We start from the raw sequence: 20,990 nt of genomic DNA, 5'->3' as shown, positions 1-20,990 counted from the left end.
TGTTTAGTGACGCCCTTCATCCCCTGAAACTTACACATGAGGTGCCGGCAGATGGTGTCATTCGTTTCCTCGACATCAGGCTTACTTTCTTCGAGAATCATGTATGTTGGATGTATCAACCTAGAGCCAACAAGCCCCTGCTGCCTTTTAATTCGTCCCACTCAAAACTGGTTAAAAGAGGGATTGTTAATTTGTGTTTCAAAAATGCCCTTCATAAGTCATGTCACCATGTGACACATTTGAGTGTCCAGGAGCAGTCTGAACGTCTGTTGGTGGCTGGTTACCCGGAGGCTGTACTGGTGTCGGTAGCGGAGGTGATCCTTAAGAGGCTTTGAGCAAAGGGCAACACCCGTCCAGATGAGGCCAGGAGTAAACAAAGGATTGCAGTCGTGACCGGGACGGTCACCTTTCAATGCATTGCCGTGACTGCGGGTGCAAACCTTTGTTCGACTCATGCTCAGTACTAGCTAAACATAAGAATAGAACTGTTAGGGAGATTCTCGAAGCGGACGAGATAAAAAGGGCAGGGCTGGGGTGTGTCAGCGTTGCATCTATCGACCTGTTCGATAAGGAGGTGCAGTTCATGCAAGTGGCGGCAAGGCCTGGGGTTGGCTGATTGATAGGATCGAAGCGTGTATATATGCCTCATTTCCATGTTGGTTAAATAGTTGCAGTCAGCGCTCGTGTCTGTCTTGTCTTTCTTTTGTCCTCGTCCAAAAAAGCGCTACCATGCCTTTGGCAACCCAAGACCAATACCAACTAGCCCAGCATTCAGCTTTGATAAGTTACGTGTAACTAATGTAAATTGAAAGTTTTTTTTTCGTTTTTGCATTTGACATTAGTTAAAATGCCAAAAACAGCAGTCGGCTGTAGTACATTTGTTTTCAGAAAATGCGTGTCGAACCGCGACGCTGCCTGAAAGCAAGATGATATTTTTTTTTTACCGCTACCTTTGATCGCTCTCCAGTCCGGACTCAGAAGCTCCAAAGTTCTTAGTTGGATATGTCACAATAATTAGAAAAATATTTTGACGGTGCACGTTAGAACGTTCAAAAATATTTTTATGTCTTCAGGAAGTGGAGTCACGGACGTCAAAATTATATTCAAAACTATTCTGAAAGTGGACGTCGAAGTAGTCACTACCAAATAAAGACGACGAGGATGCTCGAGTGATGCGCTGTAGGACACGTCTTTCTTTTCGCGAGAGGTATATCGGCATTTGAAAGTTGCCTTTAGGCAACGTTACTAGATTACCTCAGTTGTGGAACTCCCGCGGAGGAGAGTACCCCACCTCACTCACTTCAGTTCGCCTCCCGTCGTTCGAAGCGCCATCTAGATCTTGGTTTCATAACTGTGCGTTCCATAGAGAAGAGCTGAAATGTCTCCTAGACGCCGTGATTCAAAACGTACGCTTTCCATAGAATATACTGCAGTTACCATAGGAGCCGTCCGGCGCGTCGAACGACGGGAGGCGAGTCGTGGTGAGTGAGGGGTGGGGGGGGGGGGGGGGGGTACTGCTCGTGCATGCAGCATCTATGAGAAGTTCCGTAACTGAGCCAATGTAATAACGTTGCCTTTAGGGGCTCAAGCAGAAAGCTGCCCTACAGACACGATAAAATTTCCGGATACTCACGTCACCATTCCTACGCATGGAGGGGCAGTGCGCAACGATGCCGTATATGCGTATCGAGCGTATCGGGAATCCGGTAACACACCCCCCGTAAAACTCGACCATCACAGGTTCGAGCTATGGACTTCGGTTTCGGTAACGGCCGTGCACGTCTTGCCCTTCTTCCCACAATACGAGCTGATAAAACACGATAGGAACGGAGAGGCCTTTCTCACGCGTTTGTCGTGGTTCAGTCGCGCTTTCTCGCACTTTTCTGAGCGAACGACGTGGTAACACAATGCCGAAGAACGCGCGGATGCACGCTTTTGAGTACGGACAACTCGAGCGGCGTCGAGGAATCGCGTTCCGCGACTGCATCATCGTCGTGCGCGACGCGTATCTCAACGCATGGCGGCCCGTGCAGTCGTGAACTTGAACCAAGTCTCGGTTCCGAGTGACCTACATGGACTTCGTAAACGAGAGCCCTCCGCCCCGACAAAGGCACGCGCCCGCCCAGTTCTTCCAGCCGAGCCCGAAGGACGCGTCTTTGTCTTTGGTCGTCGGATAGGCTCGGCATGGGTGACGAACGGTAAAACCTCAAGAGGCTAAGGTCGAACGTGCTGCGTCATTACTTCGCGTCGTACGTTCGCGTGCACCGTTGGGGATGCGACTTGTTTCGGATATTCATTGACGCGCCGCAAATCAGAGGGAATGTTGGTGGGAGATCGAACAAAATCACGAAGACGTATGGAGTCAAAGATGTTTTGAAGAACTTGTTGAGGACTGGCGTCCTCGAGGTCAATGACAGCTGACCTTCCGCGACGGTTCGCTAAGAGTCTACCGCACTGGGGACTCTAAAGTTGAAGAAGCAAGTGGTGACTCCCGTTAGACGTTTTCCAAAAGGAGTTTTCACAGGCTGTGCGCAGTTCGAAATTTTGGAGCGCGTGTTTGGTGACGTATGCGGTTTTAGTGTAAATTAATGCCAGCTGGCGCAATTTTCATTACGTATTTCTAAACGTGGAGGATTTTTTTTTAGTTATCGTAGTGTAATGTGATTTCAGGGTGATTGCGTCAACCGGAACGTAGCGTCACGCGTCAAAGCCGCGATATCGACTGCGGTTCACGGGGGAAAAGGGCCAGGTGCATTACACCGACCCAATCGACCCATAATGTGAAGAACACGTGCAAAACGCCGATAAATGTGGTATGTTTTGTCCAAACCCATGAACTAATTTAACAAGCACCCACACTCATGTGCTCCGAATGAAGCACCACTCTTCTACAAAACAATTTAGAATCACTTGTAGTTGATTATTATTTATTTTAATGTCGACTTTGGAGGTTATGACGTCTACATGGCAGCCCCTCCGCTTTGGGTCGTGATGAATCGGCAATGGGTGGGGTTCGTTACGCTTCGAGCAGGTGCGTTGAGCCTCTCTAGATGCCCGTATCCTCTGGTCTCGCTCTGGGAAGCATGTACGTCTTTTGTCACTTTGTTTATCGTCCCACTCAGGCCTCGACAGTCCGTTCGGGGACGGACTAACCCGTTTTCCCTGCAAGAGCAAGATGTGAGTTTTTCATTTCGGAAGTGTGTAGTCAGCCGTATGGCTCAGCCATATTTCCGATTACGCCTCGGAATCATAAACTCTGCAATAAGGGGTAGGAGTCAACACATCAGATATTCAATGGACCTTTTCCGAGAAGTGTCCTGCGCACGCGCGAGCGCCCGATGCCAAGCGGCGGAAGTCGGAACGAAAAATCGAGGAAGGAGGCTGTATATCAGCGAGTAGAACACGTAGCTGCAGCATATATATAATTGTGTTACACAAAAAAAGAACGTCAACAGAAAGGAAAACACGACTTTTGGGTGGACGCCACGGATGCCCCTCTTTAAAGTCGCGTTGGGCAGGCGCCGCTGCTCAGAGAGCGAAGAAACTGGTAGCGTAGCTCCCATTATCGATTGGTAGCGCAGGTAGGTCACTTCCTCGATTTTTAGTTCGTGCAGCCACCGCCTGGTGCCGTCGGTATGTGGAAAAGGTCCATTGTTGCAAGTTAAACCCATGATGGTTAAAGATAATTCTCCAGTTCTGGTTCTTCTACGGGGCCACTTGTATTGACGGTAATACTATGGTCGATGGCAGGTTAGTAAGTACAGTAAATGCTCCACTCTCAGCGCGAACTTTCTGCCTTCGTAAACACTTCTGCGCTGGCGCAGGCAAAGCACGATGGAAGGCATCGAACGCATGCTGTAGGCTGAATATCTGCTTTGTACTTATCCTGTCGCTGACAATATCTAATATAGATGATGATGAAAAATAAAAAAAAGGAGTGGATAGAGGTGCTATAAAACATACGCTCCAGTGCTTTGCCTCCAAATGTTTCATTCAGCCCTTCTAAATGACATATTACTAGTATGAAATGTTTTTGCGAATGCGAGATAATAAGATTATTTTATAGGCAGCAATATGGAAAACGTTGCATTTTTGGACAAACATAACTTTTTAGCTAATTTTGCGTCAAATACCAAAATGAATTAGTAGTCTCCTACAATATAGGATACCTATTCGACGTGGCAGTTCAGGTGGCTGTGCAGCATTCGGTCGGGTCAGACCCAGATTGCCATGGGTCGAGGAAATAAATGAACAGTGGCTCGATTCTAGCTCTACAAATAAAGTGCCTCTGGTCAGCGTGTGCTTAGATGCGCCGTATAAACTGCCCCGGCAAATGTGTCTTTTATATTGTGAAAGACTGTACAAATAAGAGAGCTAAACCTCCCCCCCCCCCCCCCCCCCCCCACAGACTATGCTCTGATAAAGGTGGTTACGCGTGAAAGAGAAGGTAATCAATATTGGGGGTGGGGGGGGGGGGAGAAAAACGAGCCATATAAACTGTTTGTTTCCTCTGTAAACACTATTTTAAAGCCTTTAATACAATGTGGAAGTGTATTATTGATACAATGTACAAGTGTATTATTCAAATTGTATAACTTTGGCCAAGAAAAAAGAGGCACTAGATATCTGTGCAGCTCTTGTGTAAACATTTCTTTTGATTTAATTCAATGTTGTGATACGATACATAAACATATTCTAAACATTTTATATCGCTGACAAAGGAAAAAAAAGAAGGAAACTTATCATGTCTTGGCTTAGATATTATTAGTTTTTACTTGAGGAGAGCCCTTAACACAGCATATGCGTTCATTATTAAAACTGTTTCCATCTGACGAAGCCTTGTTACGATCCTAGGTACAGGCCACAGATACTTATGTAGATAATTGTATGTTCACGTGAGATATATGGCCAAATAAAGATCGTTAGAAAGATCGATTGATATATAAGTTATGGCGTAAATGTCTACGTTTTCGAAGCTAGCACATCATAACCCTGTGGAGAGGTCAACGTTAACAGTCCGATATTTATCAACTATATATTGCGTCTCATTGCCACTACTTTGAGACAAACACGCTATCGAGAATGGGATGGCAACGGGGATGCGTGTAGGAAACCACGTTAGAACCATATGCCCTCGTGTGACATCAGCCGGCGTCACCGCTGCTTCGCGGCCCGTGACGGACAAGCGCTATCAACGGTGCGCATCCCTTGCACTGGGGATGTCTGAAGCTTATAAAAGGACCTCCTCTCGTGAGGTCTTCAGATGAGCGTTCTCCAAGACCCGCTGGTTGAACTCGGAAGCTCTTCGGTCGGGGACTGTCCAGAGACCTGCGTCAGGTAAGGAACGCCGGTTACGAAATAGTCACAATTTTAGGACCTCGGTTCGGACATGCTAATTTATTTCTGGTGTTCGTCGCTGTGTAATATTTTGAGCGGTACTCCCATACTCCTTTGATAAGGATGGGATTATACTGCACCTGGACAAATTACAGCCGGTGACAGGTTAAAAATCAAGTGGATGCTCCACCTTGAGGGGGAGCTTTCTGTCCTTACCACTTCGTCAGACGCGCAGCCAAAACCCGGCGAAAGACAACATGTGAGTTTTGGAAGCATAGCATCTACTGGTCTCCGACTACGCTCCATTTGCTTTTGTGCGATAGGTGCTGTTGCGAAGGTGTACCGACTCGTCCTTTCGAAGAATGATGTTACTATGGCGGGTCTATAGTAACACCAGGTGCACGTACGTGTGTACCATTTACATGGCTTGCACTGACCTCACATTACCTTGTATTTTGGTGGCCTTGCTGCTGATAGCGTACACTGAGCGACACTGTTAGTACGAACGCGACTTCGGCATTTTTTTCTCATTTCGCTTTGAAATGGTTCTGGTGTGCATCTCAACATTTACCACTTGGTTTAAATACCTCTAGTGAGCATTTTCCGCCACTATTCGCCCCTTTTTTGTTTGGCAACAAACTCGGGCGCCATCTGTTGGGTAGCTCTGGCACACTTCCGGTGCACGCATATTTCCTAGTTTTTTTTTTTACTCATCATTCTTTTATTGTAGGAGTGAAATAAGTCTGACAGTGCTATGCAAGTGGCCGTTTCCAGAAGATAGCGTGTATATTTGATTTCGCAAATACTGCAGAAACCCCTCCGTCTAGTTGAGAAACGGAAGTGGGTGGGGGCTATTTGCACACTGGCGCCACCACGTTTCAACCCACGCGAGAAAGAGTTAACAGTAGCTTTGATGGTAGTCCTTCAGCACTGAAAGAAAAATAGAAATCTGTCGATGGTTTGTTCACACTAACAGTGTCAAGGAGTGTTCCTTCCGCAACATACCTTTCGTATCGCCTAACTTGGTTTCCTCGACAAAAACAAGTAGAGATGACCACCGGCATGACGTGATGATGTCACGTGCAAGTCATTTATTACCATTTCATCGAAGCCGCTTGCTTTGAGCGTTCTATGGCCTTAATTTAAATACACACACAAAAAAAAAAAGAAAAAAAAAGGCAAGAGGGTGACCTTGTTATCTCGTCAATTCAATGAGGCCTTTGAAACAGTTGACACAGACATGTACAGAACGCGTTACTAGTTGCTCCTATCTAGTTACTTTTTGGGAACGAGTAAGGTATTTAGTTACTTTTTTTAGAAAAAAGAACGAGTTACGTACTTAGTTACGGCCGAGTAACGTATACTTAGTTAAGGCCAAGTAACGTACTTAGTTAAGGCCAAGCAACGTGTATCGACATTTTGTTACTTTTGAGGAGTAACGTGTACAACACCGCTTAAACAGCCTCGTTTTAATTCTAGCCTGAGTAAGCGTCTATTGCGACAAAGGCAGATGGGCAACCCGACAAACTACTAAATATTAAAACGGTATAGCAACGTTTATCGCTGAACACGTGAGTCGAATTCTAGAGCTTGGAATGTCATTCACCCAGAGAACATAATAAGGTTCGTTGGTTGAACCTTCTAGAATCGTGTAAAGACTGAATGTAAACCCAGAGGTAGCCAACGCCCGAAGGCACAGAACCCATATTCAACTTGAAATTTTAGAAGCAGAGAAAACAAAAGAGTGGGGAATCCCAGATTAACCAGCTCTTCCTGAAGCAAAACACTGCCGTTTATTCGAGCGCGTCAGTAGAACGACTCTTCAGCGTCGCCGGAGATGTATTCTCAATGAAGCGGGGAAACATAGCTGATGAAAACTTCGAGAGGCAGCTACTGCTTAAGTGCAACGACTACCCAAAAAAAAAAAACAAAAAAAAAAAAAACAATAAGCATTGAAACAGAAGCAGTTGTGTATTTGGTCGTCAAAGAAACGATAATCGTATATCGACACTTTTGAGGTAATCCAACGCGTTCCTCTCGAGAATTGGTAAAGAGTAACGTATTTAGTTACTTTTTGAGCGAGTAACGAGTAGCGGTATTTAGCTACTTTTTTTGGATTAACGAGTGCACATGTCTGACTTGAGAGTATGGTTGTCCTCCATAAGCATGTTTCAGCAACACGAGACGATGTACTTCATTTCAGCTTAGGTACAGACGCAGCCGATGCTACAAGCGCGAGCTCCGGGCTTTCAGCGTCCCTGCCAAGCACGATCGCTCGTGCAGTGCATGCATTGTTCAGGACTATATGGTCGCGCTTGTAACATCGACTGCGTCTGAACTTCAGCTGAAACAAAGTACAGGAGAAATCTCTCCTTGCAAAATGTGCTTTTAGCGGTGGTAAAGTTGTGTCCTTGATTGTTAATTTTTTGTTCCGTAGGCACGGCTATGCGGCTAAGAGCATCCCAGCTAGCTTTGGTTGTCTTGGTCCTAGTGCCCTGCTCAACGGCCACGACTCCCTACGTCAATGGAACCCTCGTGACCAACCCCGCCACGAGGGCCGCGCTGGTGGCCGGGGCTCTGCCGGCAACACTGGGACTGGGCAGCCTGCTTTATGGTCTCACAGTTCTTCCCGCTCTGGTGGCTCTTTTCGGCGGCGGAGGATTTCCGCTGGCGGGGTTGTTCAGCAGTCTGTTTCGCCAGAAGAGGTGAGGCTGCTTCTGAAAGGCGCAGGCGGCCTTGCATACCGCTAGCACGTAGAAGACAAGTCTAGCGCGTGACGTCGTCGGTAGTGGACCCCCACCTCCCTCAAGTGGCAAACACGCAGAAGCTCGACGCGTCGCAAAGCGACTGACGCGTACGTCTTGGTGTCGCCGCGTGCTAGCGTCGCGCCCGTTATGAGACGTCCGAGACGCACCGGCAGGGACGCTGACGCGACCGGCGTTGCGTGGTTGGCCACTAGTGATGACGTTTGGGGGAAAAGCCGCAGGCCTTGTCTTTCAGGTCCTATGCGGAGCGCAAGTTCGTATGCTTCCTTTGCAGGGGTTGGGGTGACGTGAGAACGTCGAACGGTTTTGATTGGAAGGATAGTGGGTATACCTCAAAGCAAGCTGCCTTGAGGTCTATACCACTGTCCTCCAATCGCTCCAATCGAAGCCAATCAGAGCTCGAAGTTCTGACGTTACCACAACCTATACAAAAGAAGCCTACGAACTTGCGCTCCAGATTGCTTCTAAGCACGTTTTCACCTCAAGAACCGCAGTGAAACAAAAGTCGGTTCATTGCGGAGCGTTTCTGAAATGTCACGCTTCGTGTGGTGAATAGAAATGCTCATCTGTACGAAACATCAGTTATTGCTTAGTTTAGTCAACCTATAGTTTAGACGAACAGCTAGAGTTCCCAAATAAGCTACGCTTCAGGGCAACGAGACTTCGGCCAATTTGGTGCTTAAAATCAATATTTCCAGTTACTTGAGGCTTTATCTAAAGTCGTAGAAAACGGCTTTCTGTCTTCCATAATTGCTGAAACCGTCGACGACAAAGTAAAGCGCAATCGACTATGCTTTCTGACGCCCCATCTGACAACAAAATGGCGGTGCCCACGAGGCAATCGGCGAATTAAGTGCCGGCACTCTACGCGCACCTTACTCTTAGAGGCTATATAGCTACGTCTGAGTAGAGTTTGGCCGGTTTCTTCGGGGAGTATACGCAGGTCCTCGGGCAGTGACGGCAGCGCGACCGGCGGCAAGGAAGACAGCAACGCTTTCCTCTCCCTGGCGCAAGAGGCCCTCCAACGCTGGGACAAGGCGCCCGATCCCTGCCGCAGGATGTTCATCTGTCAGCTGTCGAGGGAGGCCCTCCAGGCGGGATTTTTGCCCGATCTCCGACCTCTCGACGACATCTTCTCGGGAATCTTCGGGTGAATGGTTTTATTTCTTGGGCCGCCAAACCGTGAGATTGCGTGCTTCCGTGGATAAACACCTCAACAGACCCTTTCCGAAATTCAGTGCCATCTGGTGGTTTGTAAAACAGTTTAGGTTTTGCCATATCAATGGCCGAAATGAACTTGTATCGGCACCGTCACTTTCGCAAGTCAACGGCACGCGAGGAATTGTTCAGTGTGAGTTCTTTCTCGATCACTTTCAGTTCGATGGTGACCAAAAACCTGCGTTCAGACCAAAGCTCCAACCCACTCAGATGCCTCGAGAAATTTCTATACACCAAAGTGCTCTAAAGCCGATTCTGTGCCGCCCAAAGATTGACTGAATCTGAGTTATTAGAAATAAACGCTTACGCAGGCCTTGTGTTCCAGTCCTACGTCGCGTCGTACTGACCCCCAATGTACAGGCCTCTTCAACGTTTTCCTTTATCAGTCACTAGAAGGGCGCCATTGGTATGGCACAGATGCCGTTCCACAGATGATGATAGTGACCAAAGTGGCCAGACTGAATTTCGAGAAGGGTCTATAGCTAATCTTAGCGGGAAGCGTTACGCCGCTATACAAACCAACACGCTGCCCTGACGTCATGCACCGCTGCGGTGGCGCTGTTTGCAAGGCGCACGGGCAAACGCTCACTTGTTTGTAATGGAAGTGTCGGTCTATATTCAGCGGGAAGACCTGAATTGTTGTATAATTGACGCAGTGTTACGTCATCTGTCACTTCTTCACGTGGCGTGACGTTGGGTGTAGGAACAAATGGTCCCGGAACTAATGGTCCCGGAACTAATGGTCCCGGAATAAATGGTCCTGGAACAAACGGAACTAACGGTCCCAAGTCCAAGGTAGGAAAAAATGGTCCCGTAAGAATATCGTTTAGAAACTAAGATACAGCATGCAATATATTTCATCCGTTATGCAATCTGTGATTTTCTGGTAGAATGAAGGATCTCGTTTATATTTTGAGGCCGGTTACTTAATTTTCTTCAAAATCGTCAGAACAGTTATCTCCTAACTGTTAATTTAGTGACCTTATACGATAATATAGGAGTTACTGCTATTTTCATATAAGGGGCTTTAGGATATTTATAGTATCAGTAGGCTCTTTTGAAACAAAAAATCGGTACCCTTAGTCATTCTGTTGAAGCCATGAAACCCGAATTACTTCCATCTCGCCATGACCCGTGATGGTAACACACAGAACGAGCGGAGCTCGATGCCTTTATAGGTGCATTAGGTTTCCATGCACATTTGGTGCTCCTCCATGTCTCTTTAACCAGATCAGCGACTGCTCTAGCTAGGTTAAACTATATTTTACGGCAAGATGTTCAGAAATTATACAATTTATTGATAACGCATATATGGACGTGCCTTAACCTCTTACACCTGGTGTTCAAAACCGAACAGTGCGACTGACACCTCGAAGGAATTCCCCTATCGTCTTTGCTCCCTGGTCGTACTGGGTGGGGAGAGTCTGCACTCGGCGCTGCATCTTGACCAGCGCTGTTTTTGTTTTCTTCTCCGCAAAAACTCCCCCTGAGCAGTTTTTACAGAGACGGAAAAAGCTTCCGCCCGTAGAGCGTCGATCTCCTTCCATACAGTTGGATGGCTATGCCCGACTATGCTGCTGAATCCCCGGTCACATGCCTCGCAGTTGTTCTTGAGCATCATTTTTATATAGCAGTGTTTTTGAGCAGTATATTTATATAAGCGAGCCCCATTCCATTATTGTCGTAGAGAGGCTACCTAACTTTTTTTTTATATGGGCTGAAAATATATTAATATATGACGCTTGTAGCACAAAAGTTTAAATAAAAACAAAAAGAAAATCAGCGCAAAACATTTCTGAGCTTCCCAGAAAAATATAAAAACCGGACAAGTTTGCGCAACCGCCAGCATCGAAATTCGAAGCTTTTCGTATAAATTGGAAACCGTAAAATGTTTTACCGGCGAGTGTTATTGGATTTTATTGGATTTATTCGAAAACGCCGAACCCAGATTGACAATATTTATCTGGGATTATTTTTTCCTAGTTTGTACTTGGGACCATTAGTTTTGGGACCATTTGTTCCGGGGCCATTTATTCCGGGACCATTTACTCCGGGACTATTTGTTCCGGGACCATTTGTTCCGTTTCTCCGTGACGTTACATGACACTGTGTCGCACCACTGCGACGTCGCATTTCATCTCCTTTGGAAACAGGCATAAAAGAAACGCTGTTTTTTAAACCCATCAGAACAATTATTCGAGCGAAGCCGACCTTTGGTAAAATGTCAGTTCGTATAGGCTCTGCTCTTTTCTAGACTTGTCGGGTTATTCAAGGGGACGTTTGGCAGTTGCGAAAATCACAAATCTTTGGAACGTATAATCTAAAAAGATAAGAATTGACTAACTGAAGAAAATAGGTGTTGGTATTTCTTGGTTCAAATACTGCCGCGTGCGTAGCGAAGTGTCGGAATTGCAGCGCATGTGGAATTAGGCCATAAGTCGATGGTAAAAAGCAAACTAGACATACGTTGAGCAAAGAACTAGGATTTGCCTCGACGTCATGTCTTGGTAGGGTACGTTGTTGGGCTAGTTGGTTCATCTTAGTAAAACATATCAAATAGCGCTACAGAAAGACAAGAATTAGAGCCTGTCCTGTATACTTCTTGTCCTTGTCTTTCTGTTGCGCTATTTTATGTTTTACGTCATGTCTTGTCTGTTTGTCTTTAATGTCCTCTTTCCTTATCGTAAATTAGAAACCAACACGCTGAACCACATTTGCTGGTGTGGCAGAATTTATCAATCCTCTCAACCTTGTTAAACAGTTTGATTACAAAAGGACCGGAATTTTGATGATTAGCTTTCATAATCAACGACAACAACAACAAAAGAAACAGCACACATATACTTGTCCCATTCCGGGATCTGAGAAAAATTAAAATAGAAAGAAAACGGTAATGAATTATATTAAGTTTATTACCTAACTAATTAACCCATTTTGTCTCTTTTTAGTGGCACCGTAGCAACCAGTTTAGCCCCAGGGCTATAGAGAAAAGAAATCGAAAGTTCCCTTAAAAAAATGTTGCCCCCGCTCCCCTCCCCCCTTTCCTCTCTTAGAAAAAAAAAAAAAAAACACTTATATATTAGATCTGGTAGAAGGATTGAGATGCGAAAAAACTCGTGCGTTGATTCGAATAGTAGGAAGCGCTGCCCTTGGCCCTGTATTTATTATTTAATAAGTGGAATGTGTTACATTCTCTTTGCAGGGACTTCACCAAGCCATTGAAAGGCAAAGAAGGAACCATGTTCCCGCACCAGGATCTATTCATAGCTGCCAGAGACGGTCTTCGTGGCTGCAAGACCAAATACAACTGCGACGCTCCACTAAAGCCGCCTAGATATCCGAGGAAGAAAACTCCATAGAACGAAGCTCTCAGCCGCTGAAAAGTGCTAAAATGGAAAACAAAAACCTAGAACCAGGCATGCTTTGTACGCGCTGGTGGACCTTCTTCTGACACTGAATGTTTCAAGGCTGACTTCACTTTTTACACTTTTCCGTTAAGATCTGACGGGAAGGAACCGTACAAAAAAAGACCAGGAAAACAAAGGAGGTATCGGAAGATAACAGAGGAGACGAAAGAGACATGACAACGGGGGGGTCCTTGTTTTTTTTTTTTTTTTTTTTTTGTTTTTGCGCTGTTAATGGTTAGAACGAATCACCAACCAGAACCTCACTTGTCACCAGCTTGCGTAAGTTTCCTTAAAATTAAAAGCGTGAGAGATAAGACGTGCAAACGGAAGAAGAAAGGAAAATTAGCCACGTTTCGGGCGCACGCCCTTTGTTTGCCAGGCAAGATTTGTAACCTTGTCCAACTTCAAAGGCGATTTGAAGGAAGGCGATATTGAGCTTCAACTGTGAAGTTGCTTCGCTCGCTCAGATCATCATCATCATTTCTCCAAATCATTAATTAATCTCTGTGAAGCTCGTGTAAAAAAATCAAATTAAACGACATGCTAAATTACGTGGACTCCAAATAATTTGAAAAGTGCGTCCTGGTACCGAATTAGACTACTTTCTTACTTCCACTAAATGACGGGGTACAAAATTCAACGAGAAAGGAGTATAATATTTTTTTCTAGGCTCGACTAGCGTCAGGCGGAGCCTGGTTAGGTTGCATATGTCTGTGCCGTGGAGATCTCGGTTTAAGTTCTTACACGAAGGAGGTTGGTTTCGCGTATAGTCTCATCCAGGAACGGTTTGAGACTGAGAACCGTTAATCCAAGGTCACACTTTTTGTACATCATACAAAACGACACGGAGTTTCTCCGCAGACATGATAATCAGACTCATCTGTGGACACGCCTCAGAAATCTCCGAGGCGTGTTTGCTCCATATATATACACGTGTGCTTGGAACATATCTGCGGACAGTTTTTGCATAACCAATGGGAGAAACACGCCTGAGAAAGTGTCTGCAGACGGTATTATGCATTGGCAGTGCGCCCGCGACGTTAGTAATGTTGAGCCAGTCCACACGGACTCGAAACTGAGCGGCATAACCGATACTATAGCTCCTGATGGGTCTGGAATTTTCGAAACCCTGCAGGAACCTCGTGTACCAGAAATTGCGTTCGTCGTTGGTCTTAGAGACACTGGCAACATTTTGGTGAAATCCGTTCCGGAACTGAGTTCAAGATTGCAAATATGTGGTTTGTGTTAGTCGTTCTTTTTGGTAAAACACGATTCTAAATGATGAGGTGACTTATGAGTGACGCGCATTTTTCTTCTTGCTAGTGCGATTCGTGAACGCGAAGCAGCCTGTCCTTTGCAGCTCTTGCTCCGTGAACTGTTGGGTTCAGAAGATTGAAAACTTGTCCCTGGGTATGAATTTTTCACAACTCGTCGACGGCTTATCATTCCGCACACACACGATTGGGACCTGTGATCTTTTATGTGTTCCAAATTGCGATAAATCTAAAGGTCACGTTTCTTTGACAAGTTTACTCTGGTCCAGATCTTACCCCTGCGGTTCGACGAAATAGAAGTGCTAATGAACCTTGTGTTCGTACTTTCGGTATACTGTGTATAGATATGCTGTTTGTCCCAGGTGCGTCTGTATAATGAATTTGAGTAAACCCTTGGATTCGCTGCCTTCTCACTGGCTTTTTCCACGCTCTTTTGCGCGCTCTTTCGATGGGATGAGTTCGTTCAGATAAAAATTCCTGTTGATTATTTCGGCGGTTAAAAATATACTGTCCTACACAAGACAGTTCATGCCTCAGCTGGCTCCCGCATGACGGAGCTGTGCTCCGTCATTCGGAACCTAGGGGAGCGCGCCGACAGTCGCCTGCCGCCACAGGCTCCCGTAAGTCATACATAACCCTAAAGCCCCTTGATGCATTACTGTGCGCAAGTAGCTTCGAATGCGCCAATTCACATGCCTCGTGCAGCCTCCGAAAACAAATCCTGGGAAAGTAGCGCCAGGGGGCAGTTTCTCCTTGACATCTCCATTCTTAGTGAGCCGATCTAAATTCCGTTGTGACGGGTAGCTTTATAGAGACGTTTCTTGTATACCGAGATTTTGCTATACACACACTGACGAAACAGGCGTACATCTTCGTACCGCCTGATGCGGCTTCGGGGCCTGGATGCATTAGGTCTGTTAGATTCATTTCAACTGGCTGAAACAGTTGAGCAGTGCTGGAGCTGGCGCATTCGATTCAGCCTGAAGTTGCACGGCCGCTGCACTCGCGGGTTCGACTCGTCCCACTTCTCAACGAGTACTTACATAGTTCCTCAAAACTTTGCAGCGACTCTAAAGTTAGTTCTGCGTCTATGCAGAAGCAGACGACGAGAGCAGACAACACTCTTCGTCCGTCTCTGCTCGTGGTGCCATTTCTCGAAGCTCTTGGTCAAACGTTTGCGGTGTTTAGCCTACGCAATAGCCGCTGAGACGGTGGATATGTTTTCTCTCAATTATAAACATAATCTATGCGTGGTCGACGCGGAAGCGAGGACAGAGGCAGAAGCTTCAGTATGATATTTTGAAAACGCCTTACGCACCTGCTCACGTCGGTTTGGCTGCTCTCTATGGTAAGTGTCGAAAGATTAGCTCACGTCAATTGTTTCTACTTTTTTTATGCTACGTGAATATTTACTATGTTGATATTTCTTTTTGAAAGCCACGGCGACAGAATTACACACGAATTAGCCCCTGCCGTCAACAGCCTAGGGAGACATCGCAAAGGTCGGCGATTGTCTTAGATTGGCATTTGTGTGTTTATGCATAGCTCCAATACGGCATGCTTTGTCTGTTGGCAGCTGTGGTCGCCCACAAACGGGGTCTGAAAAAGAAAATACCAACGCCGAGATTTGACAATGGTCTGGCGCTTCCGCGTGGACCTTTCTTGAACAGGTGCTACACAGGAGCCAATGCAAATCCCTTTCTTTTGGATCTTGCTGTTGGGGCTCAGTACAAAATTTCGGTCCTTTTTCAAGAACACCGCGTATATCATCCGGAAGGGGCTTGCAGCCTAAGAGCGTGGAAAGTAAAACGAGATAGTCATCGACGTATCTAAAGATACGTGTTACAAGGTTTGTGGGAAGGCTCTGGGCTATTGCCCTGTCACAGGTGGAAAGAAAAATGTCGCATAAGACAGGTGCTACACAGCAGCCAATGCAAATCCCTTTCTTTTGGATCTTGCTTTTGAGGCTCAGTACAAAATTTCGGTCCTTTTTCATCATTGGCTCATTGGCTCATTGGCATCATTGGCTCCTGTGTAGCACCTGTCTTATGCGACATTTTTCTTTCCACCTGTGACAAGGCAATAGCCCAGAGCCTTCCCACAAACCTTGTAACACGTATCTTTCGATACGTCGATGACTATCTCGTTTTACTTTCCGCGCTCTTAGGCTGCGAGCCCCTTCCGGATGATATACGCGGTGTTCTTGAAAAAGGACCGAATTTTTGTACTTTCTTGAACGCGTGGGCGCCTCTCCCGACGTCACGCGCCAAGAACGCCAACCAACAGTCCAAAGTGCCGCAAGCGACGGCAGGGCGCGCACCCGTGTGGGGAGCGTCACAGCCGTTTATTGGGAGAGTTTGGTCATACGCGTACATTGGTTTGAATAGGCGAGCATCTCGGGGCCAACCACAGGCCTCGAAACAGTCCCTAGTGGTGGTCGTGAGAAGACACGACTAATTTATCAAAATTAATTGGGGGGCTAGTTGGTTGAACATCTAGACGGTGGTTTAAAAAAAGCGCAAAGGACTAAGAAGGGAAGGGGGGGACAGGACAAAGCGCTCTGTCCTGTCCCCTCCTTCTCTTCTTAGTCCTTTGCGCTTTTAAAACCACCGTCTAGATCGACGACTAATTTAAGCCATTTTAGTGTCGCTAGAGTGAAAAGGTATAACTCTCGGTAATTGAAAACTTGGCGCATGTGAGGTGTTCGTCACGTCCATATTCAACGGCAGAATGAACGAACGTGCGCTCCAAATAGGGGTCGACTTGCTAGAAGTAGAGTGTTCTACACTGTACTAGAAGCAGCGTCTCAGATGAGACTGGGGGAAAGAAAGCACTGCCAAAGCCAGCGAAGTGTCGGTACCCCACAAGGGTCGGTAATCTCCCCCCTGCTCTTTAACTTGGTCATGATAGGAGTGGCTCAGCGGCTACAGGAAGTTAGAGACGTCAGACACACCATTTACGCTGACGACATCACGCTATGGCTCAGCAAGGGCAGTGATGGACACATAGAGGATCGGCTGCAAGAAGCCGTATTGGCAATTGAGGATCACCTCGAGGGGTCGGGACTTGTGTGCTCTCCAGCGAAGTCAGAGCTGTTACTTATCCCCCCCAAGAGGGTAGGAAGGCGGAGAAAAGACGCACCGATTATGGTGGAACGACCAAATATCACGATTTGAACCAGAGGGGGACAGAAGGTCCCGGAGGTTGACAGGATCAGGGTGTTGGGAATGCTCTTCGAGAGGAACAGGGTGAACGGGGCGACGATCACCAAGCTCAACAATAAGGTCATGTCTACCACCAAGTTGCTAAGACGAATCTCCAACCGCAAAGCCGGTATGAAGGAAGAAAGCATGATCAGACTCGTGCAGTCCTTTGCAGTCAGCCAGATCGCATATGTGGCTGCCTTTCACAAATGGACGCCTGCCGAACGAAACAAGATAGACGCTCTCATTCGCAAGGTTTACAAGATAGCTCTCGGACTACCGGGCAACGTGGGCACGCAGAGGCTTCTCGAGTTGGGGGTGCACAATACCCTAGAAGAAATAGCAGAAGCTCAAAGAACGGCGCACCTCGAGCGGCTCTCTAGCACGAGAACTGGGAGGAAGATTTTACAAGACTTGGGCGTCAATCCCAGCGGCGTCGCGTCGGAGGACACGGTGCCAATACCGAGCCAAATGATGACCAGACTCCAGGTCTACCCGATACCGCGAAACATAAACCCCATACACGACACGGGGAGACGCGCGGCGCGGGCGAGAGCCATTGTGGACAGCTACGCGCAGGACGAGAGAGCCGTGTACGTAGATGCGGCGGAATACCAGGACCAAGGAGAGGCCTACACGGCGGTGGTGGTGAACGCATCGAATGGAGCGACCAGAGCTGCAGCCAGCACCCGAGTTCGCAACTCGCATCAGGCGGAAGAAGTGGCCATAGCTCTAGCTGTGGCCGACCCAGGCTGCGACACGGTGATCAGTGATTCCAGGACAGCAGTGCTTAGTTTTGCAAAGGTTAGGGTGTGTGGTGCGGCGGCTCGCATTTTGCGAGCGGCCACAACGACAGGACGTAATCGGGATGGTGCAGTGGTGATCAAGTGGATCCCGGCCCACATGGGCAGTGAAGTGTCGGTGAACGGTAATCCCAACAACAACGAGACGGCCAACGTCGCAGCGCGAGGACTCACCAACCGGTCGGCGACAAACGGGACAGTCTCAAGTGGTGGAGAGTGGTTTAGTATGAAGGACCGCATGACTACGTATAACGAAATAGTGAAGTGGTATTGGTTAGGAAGGAGAGTAGTACCTCCCCCTCATTCCGAGCTAAAACGTGAGGAGGCTGTGATTTTTAGACAATTACAGACAGGGTCGCTATTAACACCGGTGCTAGCTAAACACATATATCCAGGACTTTACGCGGACGACACCTGTGGACTTTGCAAGAAGGCGAGGGCCACCGCGTCGCACCTGTTGTGGGACTGTGAACTCAACCCAAGGGAGGCAAGCGAGAAGACGACGAGTCCCCCGCAGTTCGAAGACGCGGCGCGGAGCTGTGAATTAGAGGTTCAGCGTAGGGCCGTCCGGCTGATCACAACCGCTCTAGATAGGCAACGGGCAAGGGATGATGGGGGAGGTGAGGGAGCTCGCGGAGGTCCGATGGGCTCCCCTCTCGGCCCCGGATAGAAAAGGGGCGCGCCGGGGGCCGAGAACTGGTGGGAGGGGAATAGCCGAGGGGGTCGTACCGCGTGGCGCGTAGTCACCACCACCTGCGTGTGGAGGGGCTACCGCCAACTGCTGGTTGCAAATAAAAGTTGTTCACCACCAAAGCCAGCGCACGAGCTGAGCGGGATTCCATCGGCGTCTCGAGACGCTCGCTCTCAGCTAAGACACTGTTCTACCTAGGGTGCCTTCATGTGCGCTTTGCTTAGGGTGGAGACATCTGGCCATTTTGTTCCCACTTTTACATTTATTTTTTGTTCAGAAGCGCGTGATAGAGCGTGTTCATGCACGCGTCTGTGGCGCTGACTGTGCTATGGCGACATTTTGTTTTCGTCGATTTCTTTGTATTTTCCCCGTGAGCGCGTGCTGTCGGCATTGGTATACTACAAAGGGTGGCATCACTCGAAACAGAAGGTCATTGAGGCACCCAAGTTCTATCAAGCCTGTCACTCTTTAAATGTCGTTTTCAATATTGTGACGTCGCGGCCTGCTGATTGGTCGACGCTGTGTTGTCCTTTTAGTTTACGCTCTAACCGCGGGGGCAGTATTCGGCGCTGGCGGTGGCCTTTGCTCCGCCCAATGGCCAAACTCTCCCAATATACGGCTCTGGGGAGCGTCAGGGCCGTTTATTGGGGCGCGTGGCCACGAAGGAATTATTTAAAGGGACGACCAAACCGAAGCTCGGCTCTACGCTCCTGGTTCCTCGGCTCCGGATCAGCGCTCCAATTTCTTGAACGGTAATAAAGATTTCTTCTGCTCGATAAAACAAACTGCATACTCTGGTCAATCACCACGGCGGGCGGCGAAAGGCGATATGACCCAGAAATGTAAGAATAAACGGTGACTGTCAAACACTGTTTGGCCAGAGCGACGCTCTCGTCAAGCCTTTGTCCTCAAAGAGCACCACCGCGCGCGACCGCCAGTAATTCCGGACGCGGAATCAACCTAATGCCGCTTACCCCATCGGCGAAATGTGAATCTCGGCAGGCTTGGAATCAAGTTACTATTGCCAAATGAATGCAAATCCTACCGCGGCGTATGAGGTAGAAGGGCACCAGTGCTTATGGAAGCGATAGAAAGCTTATCGTATTTTGTTTTGAAAACGTTTCTAGTGCATTCGAATGAAGAAACATGCATAGAAAATACTTTGTTTACACGCTTGAGAACAAAATAAAGACGAATGATTCAACCAAACAGCGAAGAAACATAATACGTCGTGGCGGGGAAATGCACGGCGTCTCAATGGCCTTTTAAAGGGGTACAGAATCGAAGCTTAAAATATCCCCGGAACACTTTGAAACGGGTGAAATGTGATCCATGATATCCGTAAATGATAATAACACGTTTGTATTTTCAGCGGATGGCTATATTGTTTGTTCCAAACGACGGATTCTGGCGAGCGCTTCAAAATCAGACAGCTAGGCGACGCGATGCGTCTCGGGGTATGTGACGCCACGCTCGCGAAATCACGTTGTTTGTTTGTTTGTTTATTTTGGGGTGAAGAGAAAGGGGGGAGCCAGGGGATATGTGGGCCTCCAGTCAGGGGCAAGTCGCTACCTGGCTTTTTGGGAGATGGGTAAATAAAGGAAAGAGGAAGAAGAAATGGTTATGTACAAGTTCGAACATATCTGATGCATTGTAGTCCAAAAGCCAACGGACTTGTTTAGAATTGGACTTGTGAGAAAATGACTCCACAGCGAGCAGGAAGATAGCATCCACTCCTATCGCAGTGCCGATCCGAAATGGCAAAGTTCGTCAATGTACCGCGGAGGTTCCCACCTCGGCTCCGCACCAGATCAGAATGTTGCTAACTTGCTTGCTACCTATTCACTGCATACGTGAATTTAAAAATTGAATACTTGTCCTAGATCCGTCGTGTAAGTTTTGTTTTGTGTCTGCGAACATCAGAGTCGATCCGAGAGCTCACTGTCCCGGAGATATTGGAGGAGAGCACGAAAGGCCTTTTCAACTATTTCCCGCGTTCCACTGGGATTCAAAAGCTCTTGGGCAGTGGAGTGGGGAAGTCCAACTGCAGCGTAGGATCGCAATATCACTTTTCGGAGATCCTCATGGGTTGAACACAAAAGTAGTGCATGGGTTGTGTCTTCAGGATCACCACAAGTTGGGCATACGGGATCTGTCTTGCGGCGGTACATATGGAGACGCTTTGCGGTATGTGGGCAGCCAGTTCGAAGTCTGTGAAGGAGTGATGCCTCTGAACGTGGGAGTTTGCGTGGGATGCTTGGAGGTGGTCTTCCTGTCGCTACCCCTGTGTGG

The 20,990-nt window shown here is 47.5% G+C and overlaps 1 protein-coding gene across 2 annotated transcripts; it reads left to right on the top strand.

Annotated features, from left to right (window-relative positions):
• Nucleotides 1-4,761: 4,761 nt before the first annotated feature.
• Nucleotides 4,762-14,414, top strand: LOC8032224. Of its 2 annotated transcripts, none has more exons than XM_029981523.3 (4): nt 4,762-5,337; nt 7,775-8,042; nt 9,037-9,252; nt 12,523-14,414. In XM_029981523.3, exons 2-4 carry the CDS (start codon nt 7,783-7,785, stop codon nt 12,677-12,679), a joined length of 633 nt encoding a protein of 210 aa, XP_029837383.2. In that variant the 5' UTR covers nt 4,762-5,337; nt 7,775-7,782; the 3' UTR covers nt 12,680-14,414. The 2 variants fall into 2 exon arrangements, with proteins under 2 accessions (XP_029837383.2, XP_002409226.3); XM_002409182.3 differs by having other exon boundaries at nt 5,239-5,337; nt 9,046-9,252; nt 12,523-12,773.
• The last annotated feature ends 6,576 nt before the right edge of the window (nt 14,415-20,990 follow it).

Source organism: Ixodes scapularis, unplaced genomic scaffold (assembly GCF_016920785.2).
Source record: "Ixodes scapularis isolate PalLabHiFi unplaced genomic scaffold, ASM1692078v2 PGA_scaffold5__190_contigs__length_132052651, whole genome shotgun sequence".
NCBI classification, from domain to species: domain Eukaryota; kingdom Metazoa; phylum Arthropoda; class Arachnida; order Ixodida; family Ixodidae; genus Ixodes; species Ixodes scapularis.
This window is presented reverse-complemented; position numbering and strand designations above follow the sequence as displayed.

Coding starts and splice junctions, on each gene's coding strand:
- LOC8032224 (XM_029981523.3), top strand. CDS start 7,783: ATGCGGCTAAGAGCATCCCAGCTAGCTTTGGTTGTCTTGGTCCTAGTG. Junction 8,043..9,036: donor AGTCTGTTTCGCCAGAAGAG/GTGAGGCTGCTT, acceptor TTCTTCGGGGAG/TATACGCAGGTCCTCGGGCA. Junction 9,253..12,522: donor ATCTTCTCGGGAATCTTCGG/GTGAATGGTTTT, acceptor TTCTCTTTGCAG/GGACTTCACCAAGCCATTGA.